The following is a 25,971-nucleotide window of genomic DNA, read 5'->3' on the forward strand; positions in this document are numbered from 1 at the left end:
TGGATAATTCACCAAGATAGACTAGAACAAAAAAATAAATTCCAATTCTCAAACAACCTCTGTTCTAGTTGTTTTTTTTTTCTTATTCTGTTGCTGTGACAAACAGGATGAAAGGCAACATGAGGAGGGAAGGGTAGATTCCAGACTCCAGCTTATAGTCTATCATCAAATGAAATCAAGGCTGGAGCTGGGAGCAGAAACCATGGAGGTATGTGTGGACCAGCTCCTTCCCAGGCCCATGTTCAACTTCCTGAACTTAGACAGCTCAGGCCCATGTACCTAGGGATGATGCCACCCACAATGCACTGGGTCCTCCTACACCAATTACCCATCAATCAATCAATCAATCATCAATCAATCAATGCTCCCACAGACATGCTCATGGGCAATTCAATGGATGTATTTCACAAATGGATGTATTACTCCCTCTTCCCAGGTGTGCCAAGGTGCCAACCAAGATTAGTCACCACACCTTCTAAGATAGAGCCATGAATAAATAAAAGTACTCTGTGCAGATTAGTCATATGTAAGAAGAAAGGCGGACACAGTAAAATAAAAATTCCTATCAAAGCTCAGCCAAAGTCTGGAAGGTGGACCTGCTGAGTGGATGGAAAGAACAGATCTAAACCTCCTCAAATGCTTCCGGGAGTGACTGGTTACTTTAAAACCATCTCTAAAGCCACTGCTACATTGTTGCTAAAGCCAGACAAAGGAAAAGGAAGAGATGAGCTCAGGCCTGCTCCATGAAGACCACCATGCAAAACTCTCGCGAAATGATGGAAATTGGGCTTAGCCTCATAGTAATGCATCGTGAGCAAGTGAGGACGATTTGGGGTCTGTGGATATTGTCCAATAACGTCTTCTCATGATAAAAACTCCACACATTAAATAAAGAAGGTAGCATCCCAATGTTCCTTGTGACTGGTTACTGGACAGACAGACAGAGCTTAGGAGCGGAGAGGTTTGTTTTGGTTCACAATTTAAGGGCACATTGTCTACTGTGGTGCTGAAGGCATGGTGGGAAGAACATCTCTTTCCTGTGTATGACTGCAGAAGGGTGAAGCATTTGGCTACCTGGCAGTCAGGAAGCCAAAACAAAGACCAGCATGAGGGCCAGTCTATAACCCCGAGGACCACTCTATGTTCCTGTGTCTGGAATCACATCCGAAAGGTTCCACCACCTCACAAAACAATCTCACTGGCCGAGAATCAAGTCAGGTGCACACATGGGACATTCCACATCATGACTGTAACTGACGCCTTTACCCTCTCTAGGGACAAGTGGGAACACTGTCTTCCAAGATCAGAGACAAGAGATGTTCACTTTCCTCTTATCAATTTAAAGAAAATCCTGGAAGTCCTGGAGAGAGTAATCAGGCAAAGGGAGAAGGCTTTTACATGGGAAATCCTCAATACTTAAGCCAAAATCACCAGAATAAATAAATAAGTTCTCTCAAATTTCCCAGAAAAAAACAGTTTTTCAGGAAAAAAAATCAATTTTTAATATACTAACAGCGAGCCATCTAAAAGACAAATCAAGAAAATAATCTCATTTACAACAGCAATAAACACGTAGAATAAACATTGATGAAAGAGATAAAGGCACAAAGAACACTCCATATTCACTGACTGCAAACTTATTGTTTAAAATGCCCATGCTACTTCAGTCTACATATTAAACACAACGCCTATCACGATTCCAGTCACGTTTGTCAGAGAAATAAAAACAAATCCCAACATTAGAAGGGATTCCTAACATCCTGGATGGCAAATAGAAGCTTTTGGTAAAGAACAAAGACGAAGACATCACAGCACATACTACAAACCTATACGAAGCCAACACCCATTGCAATGACACGAATATTCAATTGGACTTGGAGAGGTGACTCAGCCATTAAGAGCACATGCTGCCCTTGCAGAGGACCTGAGTTTGGCTTTCAGAACCCATGTCAGAACCACCAGCTGGTAATTCCATCCCCAGTGGATTTGGTGCTCTCTCCCGGTCTGCCGGAGCAACTGCACACAGGTGCATGTACCATCCATATACACACGTAATTAAAAATAAATCTTGAAAACAAAAGAGGCTGGGTGTGGATAAGATGGTGACGGAGTTACTGAGCAAGTGCAAACAACCTACGTCAGGAAGAAAGCCTTGTGGAGAGAGCTCGTATAGCATCAGACCACACTCAGTAACAACACGCATCCCTACATGTCTTTATAATTAGCATTCCCCTGATGGACAAGGATGCTGCCCGCATTCTCACATCCTTCCTGGGAATTTGTTCTCACACTTTCGAGAAGTATCTGTCCATTCTCTCAGTCCATTTATTCCCTGGATCATTTGGTCTTTGGGACATTGGGTTTGGGGTTGTGTATTAATTCTCTGTTAGATGTGTAACTGGCAAAGATTTTTCTCCCACTCAACTGTAGTTTCACAAGATGCGTCCATATGCTGTGCAGAGGGAAGTCTTCAGTTCATACAGCTTCACACGTCAATTCTTGGTTACTCTTGAAAACTGCTAAATCTAACTATCTCGTCACAAATCATACTAGTATCTGAGTATTTGCATATGTTAATCAGTTTGGCTCGGCAGCCAATAAAGTATATATTGCAAAGGTTGTGTGTGGACTGAAGATGTAGCTAAGGCTAAACCTCTTGTCTGGTATGAATGATGCTCTTGGATTCAACCCAAGAGCAACACATAAATCCTGTTAATCTACAAGGGTAGGTGCGTGAGTGTGTGGTGTGCATGTTTAAATGTTGCATATAAGTATCAGGTCAATCTTCTGTCTCATTCCTTAGGTACCATCCACCTTGAGCTTTTGCTGTTGCTGTTGTTGTTAAACAGCTTCTCTTATTGCCTTGGGCTTGCTGATATGGCTGGAGAGGCTGGCAGCCAGCCTCGGGAATCTGCCTGTCTCCCTTTCTCTAGTGCTGGGATTGCAAAGCACGTGCCACTGTGCCCAACTCTCTGGCATGGCTGCTGGGGATAAAGCCCTCATATTGCACAGCAAGCACTTTCCCAACTGAGACAGCTCTCTCGGCCCAATTGATACTGTTTCTGTTTGTCAGCTTACCAAGCAATGCTTAAAGTCAGGAGAGTAGAAACATGTTGCAAGCCCTTGTTAACTTTCCTTTCTATTAGCCTCTACAAGACCTATTACCTTATCCCAGTTGTCAGTAGATTCCGCTGTGTTTGAGCTCGTACTTTGTGATTCCCAGTCACAAACATGGACTCACAGTGACCCGGCCCAAGGACAGCACTAAGCCTTGATGGGGCACACATTAGGCAGGAGGTCAGTTTTTCCACTGAATGGAACAGCTCAGAAATACTTGAGACGTGGGCACAACATCAGTCCAGTCCCTGGCTAGGGAAGGAAGCGTTTCCTCTCTAAACTCAGAGGTAGAGTTGGTGTTTCTGGAGTGGATCAGAAGGTCACAGGCTCTGGGCCCACATGTATGCTGTGAGCTCATGGAGCTGGGGAATCTGAACACAAAGGGCCAAGTAGTGTTCAGAGAACAAAGTCTGCGTGAAACCACTTGCATCCCGGAGCTCCACGGAAGTCGTTAACTCCTAAGCGAAATTCAGCTGAGGAAGTCTTCATATTTTCTTCTCTGTCTAAACAAATTCTCTGGAAATTTCAAAGTTCACGGTGGTCATGGGGAAGAGAGAAGCTGATTTACCTTTCGTGGGATCATCTCCACTGGGAACGTTCTTCAGACTTACTGTTGGAAACAGTCTGCAGGGCCGAGGACATGGATGGACCAGTAAGTACCAGTCCTCGAGATGCAAGAAAGAGGATTTGAGTTCACATCCCTCCAACCCATGTAAGAGCTTGATATGGCTACAGAGGCATGTAATCCCAACATAGTAGGGAAGAGACAGGCAGATCTCAGAAGCTCACTGGCCCAGAAGTCTAGTCAGAAGAGCAAGCTTTAGATTCATGGAGAGACTCTGCTTCCAAAACCAAGGTGGGAAGTTAGTGAGAAAGATGTCTATAGCCCTGCCCTGGCAGGTATACACACAGACACAGACAGACAGACAGACAGACAGACAGACAGACAGACACACACACACACACACACACACACACACACACACACACACACCAGTCTTCAGATCAACAAAACAAAGGATAAAACACATCCCATCATGCCACCTGACAGGGCTCAGTTCTCCTCACAAAGAAGAAACTGCTGCCTTCTGCGAAGGCCCACCAGCAAAATTAGACTCTGTGCTGGAGATGGTCTTGGGAAAGGGAAGTAACCTTCTGCAGTCTCCCTGCCAGGATCTAGTTACCAGAGCAGTGTTAGAAACAGAATACCACGCCCAAGTTATTAGCAACTGGTGGTTCAGGGTGGGGAAAAGGAATATGGTTAGAATCTAAATGTTATAAGAATTCAGGTTGGGGATATAGCTCAGTGGTAGAGCGCTTGCCTAGGAAGCGCAACGCCCTGGGTTCGGTCCCCAGCTCCGAAAAAAGAACCAAAAAAAAAAAAAAAAAAAAAAGAATTCAGACTCAAATGTAGGCAGAATGTTCTAGAATGAACAAAGGAACTAACCATAGGCTTCAACTCTGTTGTTGAAAGACAGGAATAGTGTGGAGTTCTCTGTGTAGCCCCTGGGGGTGGGGAGGAGCCAGGAGGCAGCTTTCAGCTCAGGATGTAGAGTGCATCTGTAGACACCAGGGAACTGTGTGGTTGGGGGAAGAAGCTTGAGAAAAACCAGATCCCAGAAGCAAAACAGACTTTAGCAGACACTCGGCTATTTTGCTGTAAGAACTAGACTTTGGACTGGGAGTCATTCTACCTTTAATCCAAATAGAAAAACCTGTCCCTGGATTGGATTCCTGGGCTCATCCATCAGGAAGGTTCTAACCCCCAAACACTCTGGACAGGAAGTGGAAGACATTTAAAGGGATGAAGAGACTCTGGGAAAACAGTTTGGGAAGATAGAATAACCCTCTTTAAAGGCCTTAACCTTTCCCCCACTGAGCAAACTCAGGAGGTGAGCCAGCAAGGACAGAGAAAGATGGAAACGCACGTTCGCTGGAGGAATCAGGCGCGGAGGGAGTACGGAGGGAGCCCTGCCGCCTTTTCGGCCTCAAACCAAGAGAGGGCATCAGCCACACTCGGGTTCACTCCACCCACCATTTCACGGCCATGTTCCCCACTTATGCTGTATTCAACTACTGTTACATTAAAGATATCACCAAAGCAAACCCGGGCATGTGTTTATAATAGCAAAAGTCCAAAATGCTTTAAAGGACGAAATGGGACCTAACTATTTCCCAAATAAGCTTGGGCTCTGGAGGCACCATTGCCACATGGTTAACATCTGTACTGAGTGACGAGTGGAACCAGAAAGCCCAACCAGCCTTGTTCCTGTTACCGTGGAGGTAGGTGGGTTGGAGTTACTCCATGTTGCTCTCAAACCGTCTGCCTTTATACGAACTCAAAAGACAATGCTCAGGTCTGTCTGTCAGTGACAACATGCAGCAGAGTGGTTGCTGTTAATCTTACTCATGAGGATTACGTGGGGCCCAAAGAAGAGAGTTGAACAATGGAGATCTGTTTCTGAGCTGGGCAGATATATGCTTGCATTCCCTCCAGGTAATGGTTGGCATGCAGCTCAGCATCTCTGCTGTGGCTTCCTGTCATAGAGAAGGGGGAGCATCCTACAGTTATTTGATGCCAATGAGATGTTGCAGGCTCACAGGTGATTTATAGCTATTCCTTCCAAGTGGAGGGTCCCTTCCTGAGTGAGGGTTCCTGGGAGTCGTGAAAACAAATGATACTTTCAAAGCTTGGGAAGGTTCATTTCCCTTGGCAAAGACCGGCTGTGAACAATTATATATGCTGTCAACAACTATGGGGCAGTGGAGACTCTTCGGTGGAACTGCCTACAAGTTGTGCAGGGAACAGTGAGAAATGCAGCTTTAGTGAGCTGTCAGCCATGCTGGGCTGGGGCTTTGCGTGATACGGATGTCTGTCAGTCACCCAGTGCTCCTGTCAGTAACACCAGTCAATGCATTGGTTCACTTAGCTGGATGTGGATGGAATTGCTCCTTTGAGCTGTTATCTCTGCCATAGGTAGCGTGAATGGGTGTTTGTGCAGAACTCACCAGAAGACTGCACATACCCGGCCTTCCATGGTGAGCAGAGTAGACTGGTTTTAGAGAAGCACTGGTGGCAGAGGTTCAGCCAACAGACAGCCCTGCTTACATGCTTTTAAATCATGGTGTAGCCAAATGATAGTCCTCTGCCATGGACATTTGCTCTCTGGATGCATTATGAGAGTGTTAAAAATGGTGACCTTGGTGGGGACTCAGTCACACAGCATATTCATATTAATACATAGTCTGCCGGCAAGATCAATGTTTATCATGTTTGAGAGATGACACATCTCGTTATAAATTCATGTTGCACTCACACGAGGAAGCATGGTTTCTCTCCTGAGAAAGTGAATAAGGACTCCATTCCTGACCCAGGCCCTTGAGATCCACATCCTCTTCCTCTGTTCTCCTCCTTCTTTTCCTCTTCTGGTTCCTCGTCTTTCTTTCTTCTTTTCCTCCTCCTCTTCATTCCTCTTCTTCCTCCTTTTCTTCTTTATCATCTTCCTCACCTTTCCCTTCCCCTCCTCCTCTTTTTCCTCCTCCTCTTCCTTATCTTCCTCTTCCATCGTTCCTCCTTCCTCCTGATTGGGTAGAAAGCCTCCTCCTGCTTCTCCTCTCTACCCTCCTAATTTTTTTCTAGCTCTATTTTCAATCCAGAATCCTCTATCTTGTCTATCTCACGTTTTGCTGCTGGGCTAGTTGGCTGGTCCCAGTGATGAAAGAAAGCGTGCAAACACTCTCCTTCTCTGTCTGTCTGTCTGTCTGTTGTCTGTCTGTCTCCAATGCTTTCAAGAACAGAGGGACAAGCTTAACTGCACTGCGAACAGTTATGTTATTGGGGCTGGCTTCAGAAGGCCGTGGATCAGTGGAGTTACCACAAATTTTGCCAAGATGTAAGACCATCCCCTGACTTCCCATGCATCTCATGTCCTCACAAGCTCATGCAGAATACGTGCTTCTCCTTGTCTGCAGAAGGTCACTCAATCTGGACAGATACATTTTATGTGGATTTTAGAATTTTTCCCTAAAGAGAAATAGAGCCAAAGCCTTGGCTCTAAACAGAAACTTTCAAAAGTCACATGGATAGGAAAGAGAATACGGATTGTGTACCTTTGCATCTATGTGACACTAACTATTCTAACAAGAATGATTGACAGGAATAATGCTAGCAGGAATAATGATAGCAGGTGGAACCCATGCAGGAGGAAAGGCTGACTTCCACACACATTTAAAATGCACATCATACATCACGCCATACATGCCTAACCAAGTTTTTCTTAGGAGGCGTGTGCACAGGTGTATGTGCTTGCACATACACGTATGTGTGGGAATGTGTGTATACTTGTGTGTGTGTGCAGATATGTGTGTTCATATGTAGGTTGGGAGAAGGTACAGGACCTCTTGGAGCTGGAGTTGCAGGCAATTGTGGAACACCCAGCTAGCTAGGTGGGTGCTGGGATCTCAGCCCTGCTCCTCTGTAGAGCAGCCAGTGTTTTTAAATGCCTACTCCTCAGCCCCACTAAGCTTTTCTGTAGTTGTCATACATGCAATATGAACTCATTATTGCTGTCTTAGATCGCTTCTCCACAAAGAAGAACAACCAAGGAACCTGACAATGATGCTCCCCAGGAAATCCTCCCCAGGACTTCTCCAGGGTGTGCCATACAACAGAAGCCTTGTCAACAAGAAGCTTATGGTATTTTTTTATTGTTTTTTTTTTGAGAATTATATTTCATTAAGCTAAAATAATAAAAAAACCATAAGGCAAATATTTAAAGACATATTTAACTTCCCTCAAAATAAATCTATATTCCAAGTATTTTCCTCGTGCGATCTTTGTGTAACACCATGACAAACACGAGTGAATCTGCACGTGTGGGCAACACGTTAATTTGAAGTGTGAGTTGTATACACGCATATCTACATCGCACTTGGGATAGCTCTGATCCCTTTAGGGAAGCAATGGGGGAGGAAAAGGGTGTGTAGCTGAGTAGTTGGCTATGGGAATGCTTGAGCACAGGGATAAGGATGTAAGTCCTAGGACCACAAATAAAGAGGAAAATGCATGAGGGAAAGAAGGAAATCTTGGGGGACATTGTACACTGACTAGGTGTTGGCCTCACTCTCTCCTCCTCGATTGAACCACCCATGTCCCTCTAAGAGAATACAGTATTTCTCATCATTCTTCATACTTTAAATATAAAATTAGGGGTTTTTCTGGTCTTGGACGTTCCATCACAGAGACGATCTCACGGGCTCTTTGAAAAGTTTTCGGGTCACCTTAACTTTTAAAGATTTATTTTTATTGTTGTGTGTACGTGTGCACACATGGACATCATGTGTGAGCAGGTGCTAGCTCATAGAAGCCAGAAGAGGTGTTCAGTCCCCTGGAGCTGGAGTTACAGGCAACCATGACTTGCCAGACATGGGTCGTGGGGTTTCAGCTTGGGTCATTTATATGCACCCACTCATAAACACTGAGCTGTCTCTCCAGCCCCACAAATCACACATTCTCAATACTATTTTGGGGAGTCTATATTTTACCTCATTGGTTAACTCATAAAATTGTATTTTACTTTAGCCAAAGAACTCTGACTAACATGCTTTCCAAGGGGGCTTGCGTGCCTCACAAAATTCTGCCATTTGACCTCACTCTTTACATCTTAACTCTGGTTGGTTTTCCACATCACCTTCACCCGAAGGCTCAGCGTCCCCTCTGCCTGCGGTGTCCCTGAAATCATTGGTTCTGCCTCTTGATTTTCCCACACAGGGCAACTTCCGACACAGTCCACAGCCGTGATTGGCAGCTTTATTGTTTAGGAGGGTTCAGCCTCTCACTAAAGAGAAGCTTCTTCAGCAGCCTCAGGGATTCCTTCCACAGCCTTCCCTGGCAGGGCTGACATCAGCAGAATGAGTAGCAGATCTACCTGGGGTGTGCACCAGTTAAAGTCAACCGGGGTTGGGAGTGTAGGGAGGTGATTCACTGGGTAAGAGCACTTCCTGTTCAAGCAAGACAGCCTGAATTTTTAATCCCCGGCACCCACATAAAACACTGGGCTGGCTGTCCTTGTAACCCCAGCACTATGGAGGCAGAGACAGAGGAGCACTGAGGTTACTGGCTGCCAGTCTCACTCCAGGCTGGGTCAGAAGTCCTAACTCAACACAAGAAGGAGAGACTAAGAGCAGGATACATTGCCTTCCCCTTGAGCCTCGATGCACACACACAGACATGTTTACATCCCTCCCACACACATGCAAACATACACAACACACATATACATCTACTATGGTCACACAAATACAGAATAAACTGATAAATAAGACAAAAAACAAAAAAACAAAAACAAACAAAAACAAACAAACAAAAACCAGACGGCCTCTTCCTTAACAGATTTAGTGGTGGCCGCAGGCTGCACAGTTCTCTTCGTTCCTAGCACAGGGGGAAAGCACACACAAGGTTGATAATGATTCCATGAACACAGTCCACAAATAGTTTATCAACAAGATTCTGTGGATGAAGAAATGGTCCAGTCAGCTGATAGCTACTTGTTAAATGGTGACAAATGACGTGTGCAAGCTTCAAAGTTGGTTTATGATGTCACAGCCTTCTAATCCTTGGTCTTTGCTGTGCACATGAGAAGAGAGGCCTCATTTGTACTCCAGATTGTTCAGATCTAAACTGAGTGGAGGGGAAGTAACTGGTTCAATAGCAATGAGATTAACCAACACATTAACGTGAGCAAGGCAAGCCTCAAACCGTGGGACTGTGGAGCCCATCCTAAGTGCTCTCTGCTTCAACGGGGATAGACACAGCAACAAAGCAAGTATCTAAAAGCCTTTTTCCCCTCTCTCTGTGCCTTTGAACTTGTGAAACAACACTGCAGAGTGACCAGGATGACAGAGCGTGGACACAGAAATATTTTCTGTCCAGGACCTGTCCAACTCAATTGGAATGAATTCCACCACCTGCTGCCATGAGGGATTGTGCTTTTGCTCACAGACAAGCTTATAGGCCAGGCTGTTCCGTAGCCAACTGCAAAATCTGGGGAAGAAACATCCCTTCCGAATTTCTCTTTGAGCTGTTAGCAAAGTCTGAGATGCACAAGCTTCCACTCCTAGCACAAGCTCAGAAATGCACTCCACTACTTATGTCTGGCTCAGTTCCCACAAGCAGGCAGAACCCCAAGATCAAAACCACAGAGGAGTTCACGTGACCTGTGCACCTACAACTTACCACGGGACTCCAAATAGTTCTCGGTTTTAACTTGTCACGTAAACAGGTTCATTTGACAGTTGAGAAAATAAAAAAAAAAGTTGATAAATATTAAATAACTTAGGAAAGAAATGTTAATACTGTTATCTTCCTAGTTCCTGGGTGTAGGTATCAATAGAAAAGTCTTAGGGGTACATCTATGTATTTTTATTTTTCCCCTGTGCCTGGGCATGGGACCTAACTCCTTGTGTACACTATTAAAGCATTCTGCCAGGGACCTATGGCCCCATTTTATATCTGAAAATATCCTTCTTTGTATTTGAAAGTTTTCTTATCATCATGGTATTGAATATTGAAGTATTTTTAAAATTATATTTGTTTCCTTACTTTATCTGTATGTATGTGTCTCGGTGTACATATATCCACTACATGTGTGCAGGATGTCATGGAAGTCAGAAGAGGGCATTTGAGGTTAATGGCAACGATGAGCCCCTGTGTGGGTGCTGAGAGCTGTACCTGGGTCCTCAGCAAGAGCAGTGAGCGCTCACAGCCACGAGACATCGCTCCAGCCCCTGTGTTGGCATTTTACTAAATTCACAGAGACATTTACACCATACCTGCGCACCACACGTGATCAGATCTTACATAGTGCTTTTGATGCAGATTCTTACTTAGAATCTCTCATATTTTTATAAAACTGTAGATAAAGAAAAATGGATGCTCAAACCAGAAAAAGGATGAACTCCAAGTCATAAAATAAATCTTCCGATGTATAAGTGACTTCTTTCCAAGATTAGTTCAGTGAAACACATTTGTCACCTTTGCCTTTGGCATCTTGGTACTTCTCACAGGGCTTGGGTTTCCTCTCAGGTGACATTAGAGGTTCCCACATGAGAAGACAACCCCTAGAATTGTCCTGTGAACTCAGGAGACCAGGGATAAGTCTCGAGTGGGGCTGGAGGTAAATGCACACTAGATAAAAGAATACAAACTCAGCACAAAGGTGTGTGCATGGGGTGTGTGTGTGTGTGTGTGTGTGTGTGTGTGTGTGTATACCACACACACATATACAGGACAGCTGTTGAACATCAAAAATAATGGGCCACTAAATCACATTATCACTAAATCACAGAAGTCAACATAACTCTACCAGCCTGATTTTAAGCTATTTAATATTTCATTGTAACTATTAAAATTAGGCTAGTAAATCATACCATCTCCTCATGTAAAAAGGACCGGGAAGTGGGAAACAGTATTAAATGCTGTCATATAAAAATCTACGATTAAGACACCAATACTTCTTGTTAGCCTTAATGCTCACAGTTAATTCTTATTACTTTTGCCTAATATGTGTGTAGCCATCAGTAAAACCACGGAGCGAGCCTGTGACTGCCCAAACCTCGGAACCTATCACATTGTTTATTCTAGAACGTTCTCAAGTTAACACTGAGTAAACAACAACAGCAACAGCAACAACAATTTTAGTATTCTGGTACTAGAAACAGATAACCTGTAAGAATGGCTTTAGGCAGAGGAACAGCCTTTGGTTATCTGGTTGAGGAACATTAACAAGACATCCTAGCCACCATTGGGATTTCGTAGAGACGTGTGTCCACCCCATGGCCCATGGGCTGCATGCCCCCCGGATATCTATGAATGTGACCCAGCACAAAATTATAAACCTATAAACCTGCTTAAAATGTCCTAAGTTCGTTTGCTCATTGTGTTTTGTTTTGTTTGTTTGTGGTACAGGTTTTGCCTGACTTCTGAGTGTGTACTTTAGAAATGACAACAGGGTCTCAAGATGTCAGAGGGCTTGGTATGTCTGTGGTAAAGAAAAGCCACAGAACGGTGGGATGGCCTGGTGGAAGTTACCGGAGTCTCTCCACGAACTGACCTTTGGAAATAAGAAGGGGAGAGCTGATATTAATAGCCACTGAAGCACATGCACACATCCGTGCTGCCTGTGACCTAGTGTTGGATTAATGTCAGAGTAGATGAGGGAGACCCAAGCGGAGCCCCAGGGAAATATCACACAACTGCTGTCACACAGGGGAAAGGTGGTTTTCCAAAGGGAAAATGTTTGGTATTTTTATTTATTATTTATTTTTATTTTTGTAATCTAGCCCCATTATCTGAAAATTGAATGGATGTGGTTTTTTTTTTTTCCAGGCCATTTTCTTTCATGAGCCTCTTGCTCAATAGACTGTGAGCCCACCTGGTTGGAGGTACCCAATGCAATTCCTCAGACTCATAGATTTCACAGAACATTTATTTTTTGCGAGGGTTCATTTCAGAAAACAAAAGGCACTTGAGAAAAGCTCTCCACAGCATGCTGCCAGCCGCCCTCCTCTGCCTGAGCTGTTTCTGTATGAGGGAGCTCTGGGTAGCCATGATACCTGGCTGAATTAAATAGTTCCACATGCACGAAGGAACACCCTTGCTCTGTGCGTGTGGTATTAGGGGGCCTGTGCGGATGCAGGGCCTATTTCCCACTGTGCAGCGACTGACCTAGCATGGCAGACTAAGCCACCTCCTCCCTTCAGGCCCAGGGACTTTTCACGAGATTCTGCCCTTCCTGCATGTCCTACGTCAATAAGCCCTCTCAACAACTATGACAGAAATGAAAAGTAAATTGACCAATCCTAAACTTGCTCAAATCCATATCTTCACCCTCAAACACGGGAAGCTCAGTGTAGTTGTACATCAGTGAATCCCAGTGCTTGGGAGGCAGAGGCAGGCAGACCTCTGTATTCTGGGCCACCCAGGGCTGCACAGTGCGACCCTATCTCAAAGTGGGAGCCCGCTCAAGGGGAAACCCCAATACCTGACATCATTGCTGAGGCTATGGGGCGCTCACACAAAGGGCCCTATTATTACTGCCCTCCGAAAGACCCAGCAAGCAGCTGAAAGAGTCAGATGCAGATATGTGCAACCAACCAAAGAACAGAAGCTGCTGACCCCTCTGGTTGAATTAGGGAAAAGCTGGAGGAAGCTGAGGAGGAGGGCAACCCTGTAGGAGGACCAGCAGTCTCAACTAACCTGGATCGCTGAGATCTCTCAGACACTGGATCACCAACCGGGCAGCATACACCGGCTGAGATGAGGCCTCCAACACATACACAGCAGAGGACTTCAGGGTCTGGGTTCAGTCAGAGAAGATGCACCCAACCCTCAAGAGACTGGAGGCCCCAGGAAGTTTAGGGATCTGGTGGGATGGGTGGTGTGGGGACATTGTCGTGGAGACTGGGAGGCGGGGTGGGAGGAGGTATGAGATGTGGAATAGTCAGAGGGTGGCACGGGAGGGGAATAATATCTGGAGTGTAAAAGTGAATAAAAATTTTGAAAAATAAGATAATATGTAAGCATATGGTAGGAAGGTAGCTCAGCAGATAGAATATTGCTGACATAAGCAGGAAGAGCTGAGTGCGGATCCCTTACAGCCCAGGTCAATGAGTACAGGTGTGATAGGGCGTGCCTGTAATCCCAGCACCGGGGGAGGCAGACACAGAAGTGTCCCTGGGACGTGCTGGGCAGCTGATCTAGTGGATAGTAAGGTCCAAGTTACTGAGAATCCCTGCCTCAAAAGATGGTGGGGCAGGACATCATGAAGAAGATAGCAAAGGGCTACCTCTGGCCTCCATATGCAGATGCATAAGGCCAGCAAACGTCCCTCCAGACACACCCCACACTGTCTACATAAACATGTGCATATGCATGCACATAGACATGACCATGAACTCTTCATGGATCCAGTCCACGAGCAAAGCCACACTCCTTTCTCTAGAACTGTCTGGGTGGCTCTCGGTTCTCACTTAGAGAAGTGCAGCAGGTAGGACTATCCTTAGCAGTGGGGACAAGTTCCCCAATGTCACCTGAAGGAATAAATGACACTTTCTCATGAGTTACTTCCCAGCTTTCGAATACCGTCTTCGACCTTGATATTTTTAAAAATTTAAAATAAAATGATGTGTACAGGAACGTAGCCTGCACATACATGCTTGTACTATGTGCATGCAGTGTCTGTAAAAGGCAAAAGAGGATACTGGATCCCCTGAGACCGGGGTTGCAGGCAGTCGTGAGCCGTGCATAGGCGCAGTTTATCAAACTTTGGTTCTCTGCAAGAGCAGCCAGGACTCTTGAATACTTGGCTATCACTTCAGACCCTCAACTCTATTCTTAAGGATCCAGTAGAATATCAGAGTAGCCAAAGCTTCTACAAATAGAGCCCAGTCAGGGACAGTGAAGTATTTTCCACTCTGGCAAACTAGGGCACTGTTTGCACGTACGGCAATGAGGCCTGGAGACTTTTCCTGAAGACCCATTACTCACTCCCAAGGCTCTGAACACAGCATCTGCTGGAGCAACGGAATGGAGTGAGGGGTGGAGGGAAGCAGATCCAACCTTGGAAAGCGAGGAGAAGTCACAGACAATGCAATCCACTGAAGGCTCAGACCTTGTGCTGACCATGTTTTAAAGTCCTTGAAAACTTTAACATTTGCCAAGTATACTGGGCCCAGGAGAAAAACTCACAGGGAACAACAAAATATTTTTAAATGAAAAAAAAAATATAAATGAAAAAACAAAACACCACAAATCAGAACGTGAACAATACCTCTCAGCCCTGCTGTGGGATTATCTGAACGAGCTGTGGTCTGTTTGCGATTATGCCACATCCGAGCTTGCTTCGCTCAGCAATTTCTGGTCATTTGGGGCCGATGGTGACCGTTTGGATATCGCCATATTATGAATAGAGGAAACCCTTTCAGACACCACAGAAGAATCAACTCCAAATCAGGAGGTGCTGAGAGAGTTCTCATGATCCTTCCACAACCAGTTTCAGCCCGGCTACTCTCTGTCCCACCAGGGTGCAGGCGGGACCTAAAGAGAAGAAAACCCTGTCCTCTAGAGGTTAAGGCAGAATCAGAACCTGGAGTTGACACATGAAGGCCAGCTGATGCCTTTCGCCTGCATCTTGAGGGAGGCTAACGTGCATGTTCTCATGCCTTTCAAAACTTGAGGACATCCAGCCTGTGTAGCCTTTTGTGGAAAACTGACAACATCTTTAAAAAAAAAAAACAGACATAAATAAATCCTTGTCTTCTGATAGGTCTGTTTTGGTTCCCTCCGGCTAGAGGGGAGGTTGTAATGTGAAGATTCAATCCAATTTGTGTCCTCTAATGACAGCCTCCATGATTTTAGTAATTTACAAACAAGATCCAGACGACTTTCATCTCTTTCCTGAAAAAGTGGCCATGGAAGCCTTAACTTCTGCTTGCTGTTTAAAACAATAAACTGTGAACTGTGTTCTTCAAACTCAGTTACACCTGAGACTAGTTGAAAAACGAGATCATGTAAGGCCATGAGTTTCTGAGGTTTTATAGAACAGCCGACACATAGACAAAATTCAAACTAGCTCTGGGCTGGGGAGACGGCTCAGTGGTTAAGAACATGGGGTCCATTCTCCCCACCACCATGGAAATCCACAAACCTCTTTACCGCCCTCTTCTGGCATCCTTGCCTACTGCATGCACAGGGTGAACAGGCAGGTTTGTCTAAACGCTCATACACATGTATAAAAGGGAAGGAAAATCACTATTGAAATCAGCCAGATTGTTCTGGGTCCTGCATTTATTTTTTTCTTGAAAACACCACAAAATAGATTCAAAGAAATATTAAAATAACAAATAGCTCTGGTCCTGCACTAACACAATTTTCCTTCTTAATGCTACCCTGGACTGCGTGGGTAACGAACTGGCTGTCCAAGTGTAAGGACCTGACTTCGAATCCTCAGAACCCACAGGTAGGAGTGGTGACCCATCCTTGATTCCAGCACTAGGAACAAAGAGATAACAGATTCCCAGAGAAAGCTAACCAGTGTTTATTGTATGTGTTTAATCAAGAGCACATGTGTGTGTATTGCTGACATTTTCCTGGTCCTTGTGGCTGCCTAACTTGTTCTGTGGATACTATTTCTCTTAGAGTCTCTTAAGTTTGAAATCTTAAGACTTATTCTTATTCATGTTCACGCATATGTGTGTATCTGACTCTGTGTGTTCCTATGTGTGCAAGTACTGTCCTATGAAGCACTGTCAGGCTTTCCTGTGAGTAAGGCAGTACAGCATCACAATGCAGAATGTATGAGCCCCTCCTATCACTGTTAGCTCTTCACACACAGGATTCAGTGAGGCCGAGTGACTGAGCCCAAGCTACATAGCCGGTTAGCTGAGACGTAACTACACCAGAAGAGTAAGACTCCACTGCAGTCATAGCCACAGAGTGTGGACACCTGTCTGTATAGAACACCCTCACTTCGATACTATTTTTATATTGATTTACCTCCATACTGTAAATATTTCCCAGGGATTTGACACTGCAGTCGTCGGGACTCCCATTTTTGTAGTCATACAACAGTTTCCTATGCCCCAGAAGCCAGCAGTTTCATATTGTCTGTCTGTCTCTGTCCTCTGAGGAGGAGCAGTTAGCCTTGTGCAGCATACATGGTCATAGTTTTAGGGACAGGTTTGGATATTTGAGGAAACCTCTTGCAAATCATAACAGTATCGAAATGATGACCTTCGCTGCTTTTTGCCACAAGGACTTTGTAAAGGCATTGCCAACTGAAGGCAATACTAATTCACACTAACCAGCATGGTTGATCTGCATGCTCTATCTGCTGCTAAGTACACATAAACTATCATTGTATACTGCTGACATCTTCGTGTTCCTCGTGGCTACCTAACTTGGTCCGTGGACACCATTTCTCTTATAGTCCTCTTAATCAATATTATTTATTATCATTACACGATTATAATAATCCATGCTGATTTATTCTTATTTATGTTTATGCATATGTGTATGCATTTATCTCTCTGTGTGTGCACATGTGTGCAAGTGTCCACAGAGGACAGAAGAGGGAATCAGATCCCCTGGAGCTGGACTTACAGGGTGTGGTGCACAGCCCAACAGATTGGTGCTGGATCCTCTGGAGGAATATCAAGAGCTCTTAATCCCTGAGCCATCTCCTCAGTCCTTCAAGATTGAGGTTGTCTGCCTGCCTGCCTGCCTGCCTTTCTTTTCCTTTCTTTCTTTCTTTCTTTCTTTCTTTCTTTCTTTCTCTCTTTCACTTTTCTAAACACTCCTCCTCCCACAGGACCCTAGTAAAGTTTTCATATCACCACATTGAGAGTCTACCACTTAGATTCTTTTATTGTCAGATCTTAAAAGACCCCGCCTTCTCCACCATGGGTTATAAACCTCTAGTGTTAATCTCATTATTTCTCCACACAACTTTCCGCACGAGGTTCTTTCCCTTTCCTTTCCTTGCTTCCCCTTTGGAGGGCTCTAATACCCTTTCTGTCCCTCTCAGTGACTGTGCCCCTTCCTCTCCAGCATTTCCATGGTCATCATGAGCAATCATCAGCAATTTCCCTCAAAGACAGTTGTTTGTCCTATTTACATCTACTGGTAAATAGCTTTGAAAACACTCACAGTCACCCCCATCCTACTAGGGGGTTGGGAACCAGGGTGATTCCTTCTTCATGACCTTCCCTAGAACTATAGGTTAATAACATATGGGTGGATGGATAGAGATATGATAGCTAGACAGATATCTATATCTATCCACACACACACACACACACACACACACACACACACACACGATTGACAGACAGATGGACACACATTCTCTACTCCTTAGTCAATAATTCAGTTCTGCTCATCTTTTCTCTAAAACATCTTTCCTGAATACACAGAAATCAAAGTATGATTACCACAAACAACTACTAACAAGAGGCCCATGTTCTATATAGGATAAATTTTACTTTTTTATTTACTTTTTTATTTTATGTGTTTGAGTATTTTGCCTGTGTGTGTGTCTGTGTGTGTGTGTGTGTGTGTGTGTGTGTATGTGTATGTGTGCGCGCGTGCGCATGTGTATGCACCAATTGTGTCCAATGTCCACTGGAAGCCAGAAGGGGGCATCGGATACTTTGGAACTGGACTTACAGTTGTGGGATACCATGTTGTTCTGGGAACTGAATCCTCACAAGCACTCTCAACCATTAAGATCCAACAGATACAATTCTTAAAACCTCCAAATCGCTGTGCCCCTTCCCACCGACTACAGCAACATTCCCTGGTATAATTTTACATAACAACTGCAAGGGTATATACAATTCCAAGTTGGAAAATCTCCCTCAGCCTCTGGCTTTCCTGGCCTTGCTTTTGTAATTTTCATTCCCAAGAAAGAAAACGTTCATCTCCACACTCCACAGTATTCCGCAGCTCCTTCTGGGATCTACAATCCACGCGCACAGTGAAGCTAGAATAGCCAGGGTCCTCCCGAGGATGTTGGGATTTGCTTCTCTCTGTATACATGTGTGCGAGTGCATGTGGAAGCCAGAGCTGTGTACCCTGGCTACCTTCTTTGGTGATTTTCCCCACCTATAATGATGCGGGATCTATATGAACTCAGACCTCACAGGACCAGCTAGTCTAGCTAGTCCAGCAAGCTTGGGGGGATCCCCCAGCTCTGCCTTCCTGGTGCTTTGACTGCGGGCGAGCTTCTGTGTTTATATCATCTTAGGGTGCGATTGCTTTCAACTGGCAATTGAACTCTTTCAAGACAGAACTTACACGCTGGTATTCTCCGTCTTGCTCCTGATGTGGTCCTGAGCTGATCAGAGACAAGCAACACTTTTCTTTGAAAAGCTACTGAAATGAATCTGCCTACCATCACCCAGAAGGTCAGGGGACATTTAGGAGGACATGAGTGTCCTTTGCTAACACTTGCACACACTCTCTTGGGCTCACCCACAGTGCTTGACTTCAGAATTACAACGAATACTGGATTAAGGGCAAGGAATAATATATGTGACAAGAAGCATTCTGCTTTCCCAGTCAGAAGCAAGTCATGCAGCAATCACCATATAGATAACGCAAATAATTTAAGGTAACCTTTAAACATTGTATGAGGTTCCAGACATGGAGAAACGCAAGCCACAGACATTGTCAAGTGATTCTGGGGTATTTCCAGCAGGGAGAGAGAAAAAGCCTAACTTAATAATGCCTTGAAATCTTGTAAGATATTTATAACCAAAGCATAGATCTAATTGGCCCATCATTAAATTCATTCCTAGTCAACAAATTTTGCCAGAGCTCTGAAGAACAGAGAAATTAAAGCATGATTTGCCTGGGACCATTTCCCCCAGTGCACCTCATCTTCATATAGGAAATCAATTTATATCATTGATAATAGCATTCGAATTAGACCAACCCGAAGTTGTTAGAAGGTAATTTAGTTTTCTGTTGAAAGCGATTTGATACTTGTCCTGATTTGTGATTTTCATCTTGTTTGTTAATGAAAAAAATTAATGAGCAATGTTACCAGGCACACGGCCTACACAAAGCACTGACGACGTCACAGGGGCTTGCCACGTACCGCACGCACGCCACGCCACGGTCCCTGCGCCCCTGGAGGCGCCGTCGACTGAGGGGTATAGGGAGAGCTCGGGGTGGGAGGAGCTCACACCTACCTTTGCATTGATTCGTATTCTTGTCAAGAATTGCCTTCGTGGATACGATTTTTCCGTACCTGAGAGGGGGGGGGAAGGGGGAGAGAGAGAGAGAGAGAGAGAGAGAGAGAGAGAGAGAGAGAGAGAGAGAGAGAGAGAGAGAGAGAACAAAGCTGTTATTGAAACCCAGTGAAGACACTCACATGACCTTCATGAACATTGCGGCACCCACTACTTCCAGAGGTGCGTCGGGGGGGGGGGGTGAGCACCATCCTCACGCAGGGTGCCCTTGCATCAGCTATTCTTGATAACCTGGACCCCCGCTTCGGCGGGCGAGCCCTGGGCTGGGCCCACAGGCATATGCCCATCTAGCTGGCTCGGGTATCCACGGAGGGAAGCAATGTGCAGAGCCACCTGTGGACCTCCAGATTAAGGTGTGATGCTGGCCTGGGGCCTGTGACCAATTCTCACTACCTCTGCCGTCACCTTGGACGTTTTAGTCCAGCTCCTCACAGCCACCACATCTCCCTCTGTAAAACTAAGACGTTACAGACTGGGGGATTTAGCTCAGTTGGGAGAGTACGTGCTGGGGGCATGAACATTGCTCTGGATTCAGCCCTAGCAACCCATTAACCAGATATGTTGTTAGACTTCTGCAGTCACGGCAGTCAAGAAGTGGAGGCAGGAGAGGTGAGAGTTTAAGGTTATCCTTGGGCCAGATGGGGAATTCAAGGACAGCCTGGAATAGTGAGATTCTGTTGCAAAATAATAATAACAATAACAACAACAACAATAATAATAATAATAATAATAATAATTGTTATCATCATCATCATCATCATCATCATCATCTACCTCAACCAGCACCAGGCGGGGCACAGAAATGCATGCAGGCAAAACACTTGTGTACACAGAATAAGAAAGTGACTAAACTCAATGCATAAATAACTAATTGGATCCCCATGAGCAGTGGATGATGGCTGAGAGGAACACTGTCTTCCTTGCGGGGTTGTTCTGAGGGCCGATGGGTTTTGCCTGTGGGGCTGAGGGAGGTATGAGAATCGGAGTAGCCGCCTCTACACTAGCTTTTCCTCACACCGTTCTCTCCGATCATCACCTCCCTCTGAGGACCAAGTCCCTGAAAATTTCACTTCTCACGATCTTCCACTAGGAGATGTAGCCAGCAGGGGCAAGTATGAGGCTCCGCAGAGTGTTTAGCTGGCACAAAGCCCTGGGTTCAATCCCCAGAGCTGCAGAAACTAGAAGTCGCCGGTGCATGCCTGCCATGCCAAGTATTGGCGGGAGAACCACAAGTTCAAGATGCCCTTTGCTATGTAAGAAACCCGAGGCTCTGCTTCCTTCCGTTCTACCATCGACATATACACAGCCCTCATTTTTGTTTACTTTCTTCAGAACAATTTTTTTCATACAATATATTGCAATCATTTTCTTTCCCGTCCACTGTATTTCCAGGTAGCTCAGAACTAAACATATTCTCGCCTCAGTTTCCCTAGCACTAGGATTGCAGGCATCAATCCACACGCATTTCCTGTCCACGTTCTACTTCATTCTCAGGTTTTCTGTCCGGGGAAGATTTGGGGGAGCACAAAGGCTCTTATGGTCACCTAGAGCAGTAGGGGAAGCAGGGATGCTGGACACGCAGTTACCTTCTTCAAAGGCAGAGCGAGCTCTGTGACCCATCCCCCCTGGCGGTGGCTAATAGTCAGGTGATCCTTCCATTGTCTGTTGGGCCCGGTCATAGGAAGCTCGCACAAGCGAGATCAAAGATACTCAATAATCCTCATGGCCATTAAACTATTTGTGCCGCCAACTCCCCCACCTCCACCCCTGTTCTCCAAACTCCCACAACCATGACTGGATGACTGGAGATGATACACAGCCAAGATGATCCCTTACACTCTCTGGATGACATAGACCACACCAGATCCTCCCCCTGAGCCCTGGAGGTAGCACACATCTTTAGAACTCACCTTCATGGAAGAAGTCTACGTGTACTCTGCAAAAAGTTGTGTGTAATCATGCCTCATTGTGCTATACCAGGAAGTGTTTACGAATGGTGCCATACTTAGATATGCCTAAAATAAACTGCCCAGGTCAGACTTCAGAAGTTTGAACCAACATCAGCCTCTGAGCCTGTTGAACCAGATTTCCTTCTCTTACCTTGTTGGGATTGTTACTCTGCTGGCCCTGGTGTTTGCAGAGACCCCCACGGAAAATGGCCAGTAAAATATACTATCATATTTCCACACTATCTTCAGAGAAGAAGGTTCCACATGTCACATCGGGTAAATGCTCACTAAGCATGAGCTCCTCAGGAAAATGGGTGCTTTTAAAAAAAAATGGGACACACTGTGAGACCTTGATGCCACTTTGTTGGTCAAAGCCTTGTCACAATGATGTAACATGGGAAGACACTGTTGACAGCTGTATTTGGCACGGCTGGCCTGGATACATGGGGCCCTGCATGAGACATAAAAGAATGCAGTAGCAGCCCTGCCAATTGTGTGCATGTGTGTTTGGGGGATGTGCTGAGCTGTCCTCAGAAGACCCGTGTGGACACATAGCTGCCCTGCCTTCCTCCTTCGACTACCTTGGAACCTCAAGCTATTTTTGTATTTGTCAGCCTAGATTCACAGACAAGAGCCTAGCATAACTGTTCTCTGAGAGGCTCCGCCCAGCAGCTAACCAAAACAGATGCAGAGACTCACAGACAAACACTTGACAGAGCTCAGGAAGTCCTGTGGAAGAGTTGGAGGAAGGATTGAAGAACCCAGAGGGCATACGGTCTCTATAAGAACATCAACAGAATCAACTAACTTGGACCTTTGGGAACTGCCAGAGACTGAACCATCAACCAAAGAACATACAAGGACTGGATCGACCCCCTCCCCTGCACATATGTAGTACATGTGTAGCCTGATCTTCATGCAGATCCCCCAGTGACTTGAGTGAGGACCTACTTTGACTCTGTTGCCTGCCTGTGAATGCTGACCTTCTAACTGTGTTGTCTTGCCTGGTCTCAGTGAGAGAGGATGTACCTAGTCTTGAAGCTACTAAAGGTACCAGGGTGGATTGGTCTCCCAGGAGGGACCTCCAGCTTCTCAGAGGTAAAGGGGAGAGGGATGGAGGAGGGAACCATGCTGGGGGGGGTGGCTGCAATCAGGATGTAATGTGAATAAATAAATAATAATTTAATGGAAAATGTTTGTGATGAGAAAAAAAAGGAGGAAAAGAAGGAGAGGCAAAAATGTCATTCTGCTGAAAAGTAACACTAGCACAGTATTCAAGAGATTAAAAGAAGAAGGGAGAGGGAGAGGAAGAGAAGAAGAAGGAGGAGGAAGAAGAGAGTGAGGAGAGGAAGAAGAAGTAGAAGAAGAAGGAGAAGGAGGAAGAGGAGGCAGGCAGGCAGACAGACAGACAGACAGACAGAGTTTAAAACATTTAAACCTAATACACAACAGGTACAGAATCCTTAAGATAAAAATTCTAAACTGTATTTAAAGGATTTTTTAAAAAAAAATACCATCTGATTCTCTTTCTCTAATTTTTCATCTTTATTTTTATTTTATGAATGTTTTGCCTGCATGTATGCAAGTTTTCCATGTGTGTGCATGGTCCAGGTGGGGGTCAGAAGAGGGCATCAGATCCCCTGGAATAAATGGCTGTGACCCACTGGATGGGGACCTCTGCAAGAGCAGCCAGTGCCCTTAGTCCCTGAGCCATCTCTCTAGCTCCACTTAATTGGCCTCTAAAGCTAGTTCTGCAATATTCATTTTCCATAAGTACCTTCAGTGTTGAAGCTTAGTGAAGACACAATTAGAAATGAGTGCATCTCACACTGAATCACACCCAACGGCAGCGCCCTTGATGCTGTATACTGCCCTACCGTGTTGAAACCACTCAGATGCCTGTCTCTCCCCGAGCCATTGCTACATGTGAAAAAGTAGAGCATTGCTCTAGTAAGAGAAAATAGTGGATGCATTCCTGCAAAAAGCAGGATAAAATAATTAAACACTAATATTTTGTTAAGTAAATAAAATAAAGGAAATGACTTTGTTTTTCAAAAATGATATAACTATAAATCCATCTCTATCTGTCTCTCTTTGACTCTCTCTCTCTCTGTCTCTCTCTTTCTGTCTCTGTCTCTCTGTCTCTCTCTTTCTGTCTCTGTCTCTCTGTCTCTCTTTGACTCTCTCTGTCTCTCTGTCTCTCTCTGTCTCTCTCTGTCTCTGTCTCTCTCTGTCTCTCTCTGTCTCTGTCTCTCTCTCTGTCTCTCTGTCTCTCTCTGTCTCTGTCTCTCTTTCTGTCTCTGTCTCTCTGTCTCTCTCTGTCTCTGTCCCTCTCTCTGTCTCTCTCTGTCTCTCTGTCTCTGTCCCTCTCTCTGTCTCTCTCTGTCTCTCTGTCTCTGTCTCTCTGTCTCTGTCTCTCTCTGTCTCTCTGTCTCTCTCTGTGTGTATGTCTTTGTTTCTCTCTGTCTCTCTCTGTCTCTCTGTCTCTCTCTCTGTCTCTCTCTGTCTCTGTCTCTCTCTGTCTCTGTCTCTCTCTGTCTCTCTGTCTCTGTCTCTGTCTCTCTTTCTGTCTCTGTCTCTCTGTCTCTCTCTGTCTCTGTCTCTCTCTCTGTCTCTCTGTCTCTCTGTCTCTCTCTGTCTCTGTCTCTCTCTCTGTCTCTCTGTCTCTCTCTCTGTCTCTCTCTGTCTCTGTCTCTCTCTGTCTCTCTGTCTCTCTCTGTGTGTATGTCTTTGTTTCTCTCTGTCTCTCTCTGATGTTCTTGCTCTCTCTAAAAAAGACGCAAACCACATTCATTCTAGACCACCCCCTTTCCATTCTAGTTACACTCCAGGATCAACTTTCCAATGCGACAGAAGCCAGAAACAGCAGAAGCGAACATGAGTGCTTCCCAAGTCACACACACATGCATGTTCATACACACACACACACACACACACACACACACCCCACACTTACACACATGTAGTCAGATTTTTAAAAACCTATATATTTTTATATGCTTTAAGCTCAAGGCTAACTGTGAACATATATAACCTTGCCTCCTCTTTTTAAGGTTTAGATCAAGATTTAAGTCTTTGTAAAGATTTTCTCCAGCTCTGTCACCCATGAGCGGAAGACAAAACCTGACCTTAGAAAATATGGCCGTGTCACTAAATAATGCCTGGGAATGGACAGCTGATGGGGTCCCATGAGCTTGCCAGCTCCAGGAGCTTGAGATAAATCTAATTCCCTTTGCCATCCCTTCCTTTCCTCCGGCGAGATGAGGTAAAGTACTCTCCACAGACGACTTCCGCAGGGGGCTGAAATGCTTGGTGGAAACAGAGTAAGAAAACTTGTAAGCCTTTCCACATGGGTTTTCCCCTGCCAGCACGGATGGTCCCTTAAGAGCTCTGGCAGGACACTGTTTGAAAACAGCACGCACCACTCCACGGTGTATACACATGTTCTCCACTACCCAATGTGGTTGTGAAGTCCCCAGTTCAGCCAGGGTTCAAACACTACTTTCCTATGTCCAGAGTCCTCTTTAGGATGGTAACTAGCAAGTCTGGAGAGATGGCTGGAATGGGTTGTATAGGCTTAGCCCAGAGAGCGGCACTATTAGGAGGTGTGGCCTTGTTGAAATAGGTGTGGCCTTGTTGGAGGTGTGGCCTTGCTGAAGTAAGTGTGGCCTTGCTGGAGTGGGTGTGGCCTTGCTGGAGTGGGCATGGCCTTGCTGAAGTGGATGTGGCCTTGCTGGAGTGGGTTTGGCCTTGTTTAAGTAGGTGTGGCCTTATTGGAGTATGTGTGGCCTTGTTGGAGTATGTATGTCACTGTGGCTGCGAGCTTTAAGACCTTTGCCCTGGCTGCCTGGAAGTCAATTTCTCCTGTTTGTCTTCAGAACTCTCAGCTCCTCCTGCACCATGCCTGCCAGGATGCTGCCATGCTCCTGCCTTGATGATAATGAACTGAACCTCTGAACCTGTCAGCCAGTCCCAGTTCAATCCTTATAGGAGTTGATTTGGTTATGGTGTCTGTTCACAGCGGTAAACCCTAATTAAGAGAATGGTGCAGTGGTGAAGAGTATACACTGCTCTCGCAGAGAATCCAACCTCC

At 45.3% G+C, this 25,971-nt stretch overlaps 1 protein-coding gene across 22 annotated transcripts in view; it reads right to left on the reverse strand.

Moving 5' to 3' along the window:
- Nucleotides 1-25,971, reverse strand: part of Rbms3 (RNA binding motif, single stranded interacting protein 3) — a 786,929-nt gene that overhangs the window by 462,844 nt on the left and 298,114 nt on the right. For all 22 annotated transcript variants that reach the window (XM_017596208.3, XM_017596203.3, XM_039082840.2 and 19 more), the window contains one exon: nt 19,870-19,928. In XM_017596208.3, coding sequence (XP_017451697.3) covers nt 19,870-19,928 — 59 coding nt within the window. The remainder of the gene's footprint in view (nt 1-19,869; nt 19,929-25,971) is intronic.

This window comes from Rattus norvegicus, chromosome 8 (assembly GCF_036323735.1).
Source record: "Rattus norvegicus strain BN/NHsdMcwi chromosome 8, GRCr8, whole genome shotgun sequence".
NCBI lineage: Eukaryota > Metazoa > Chordata > Mammalia > Rodentia > Muridae > Rattus > Rattus norvegicus.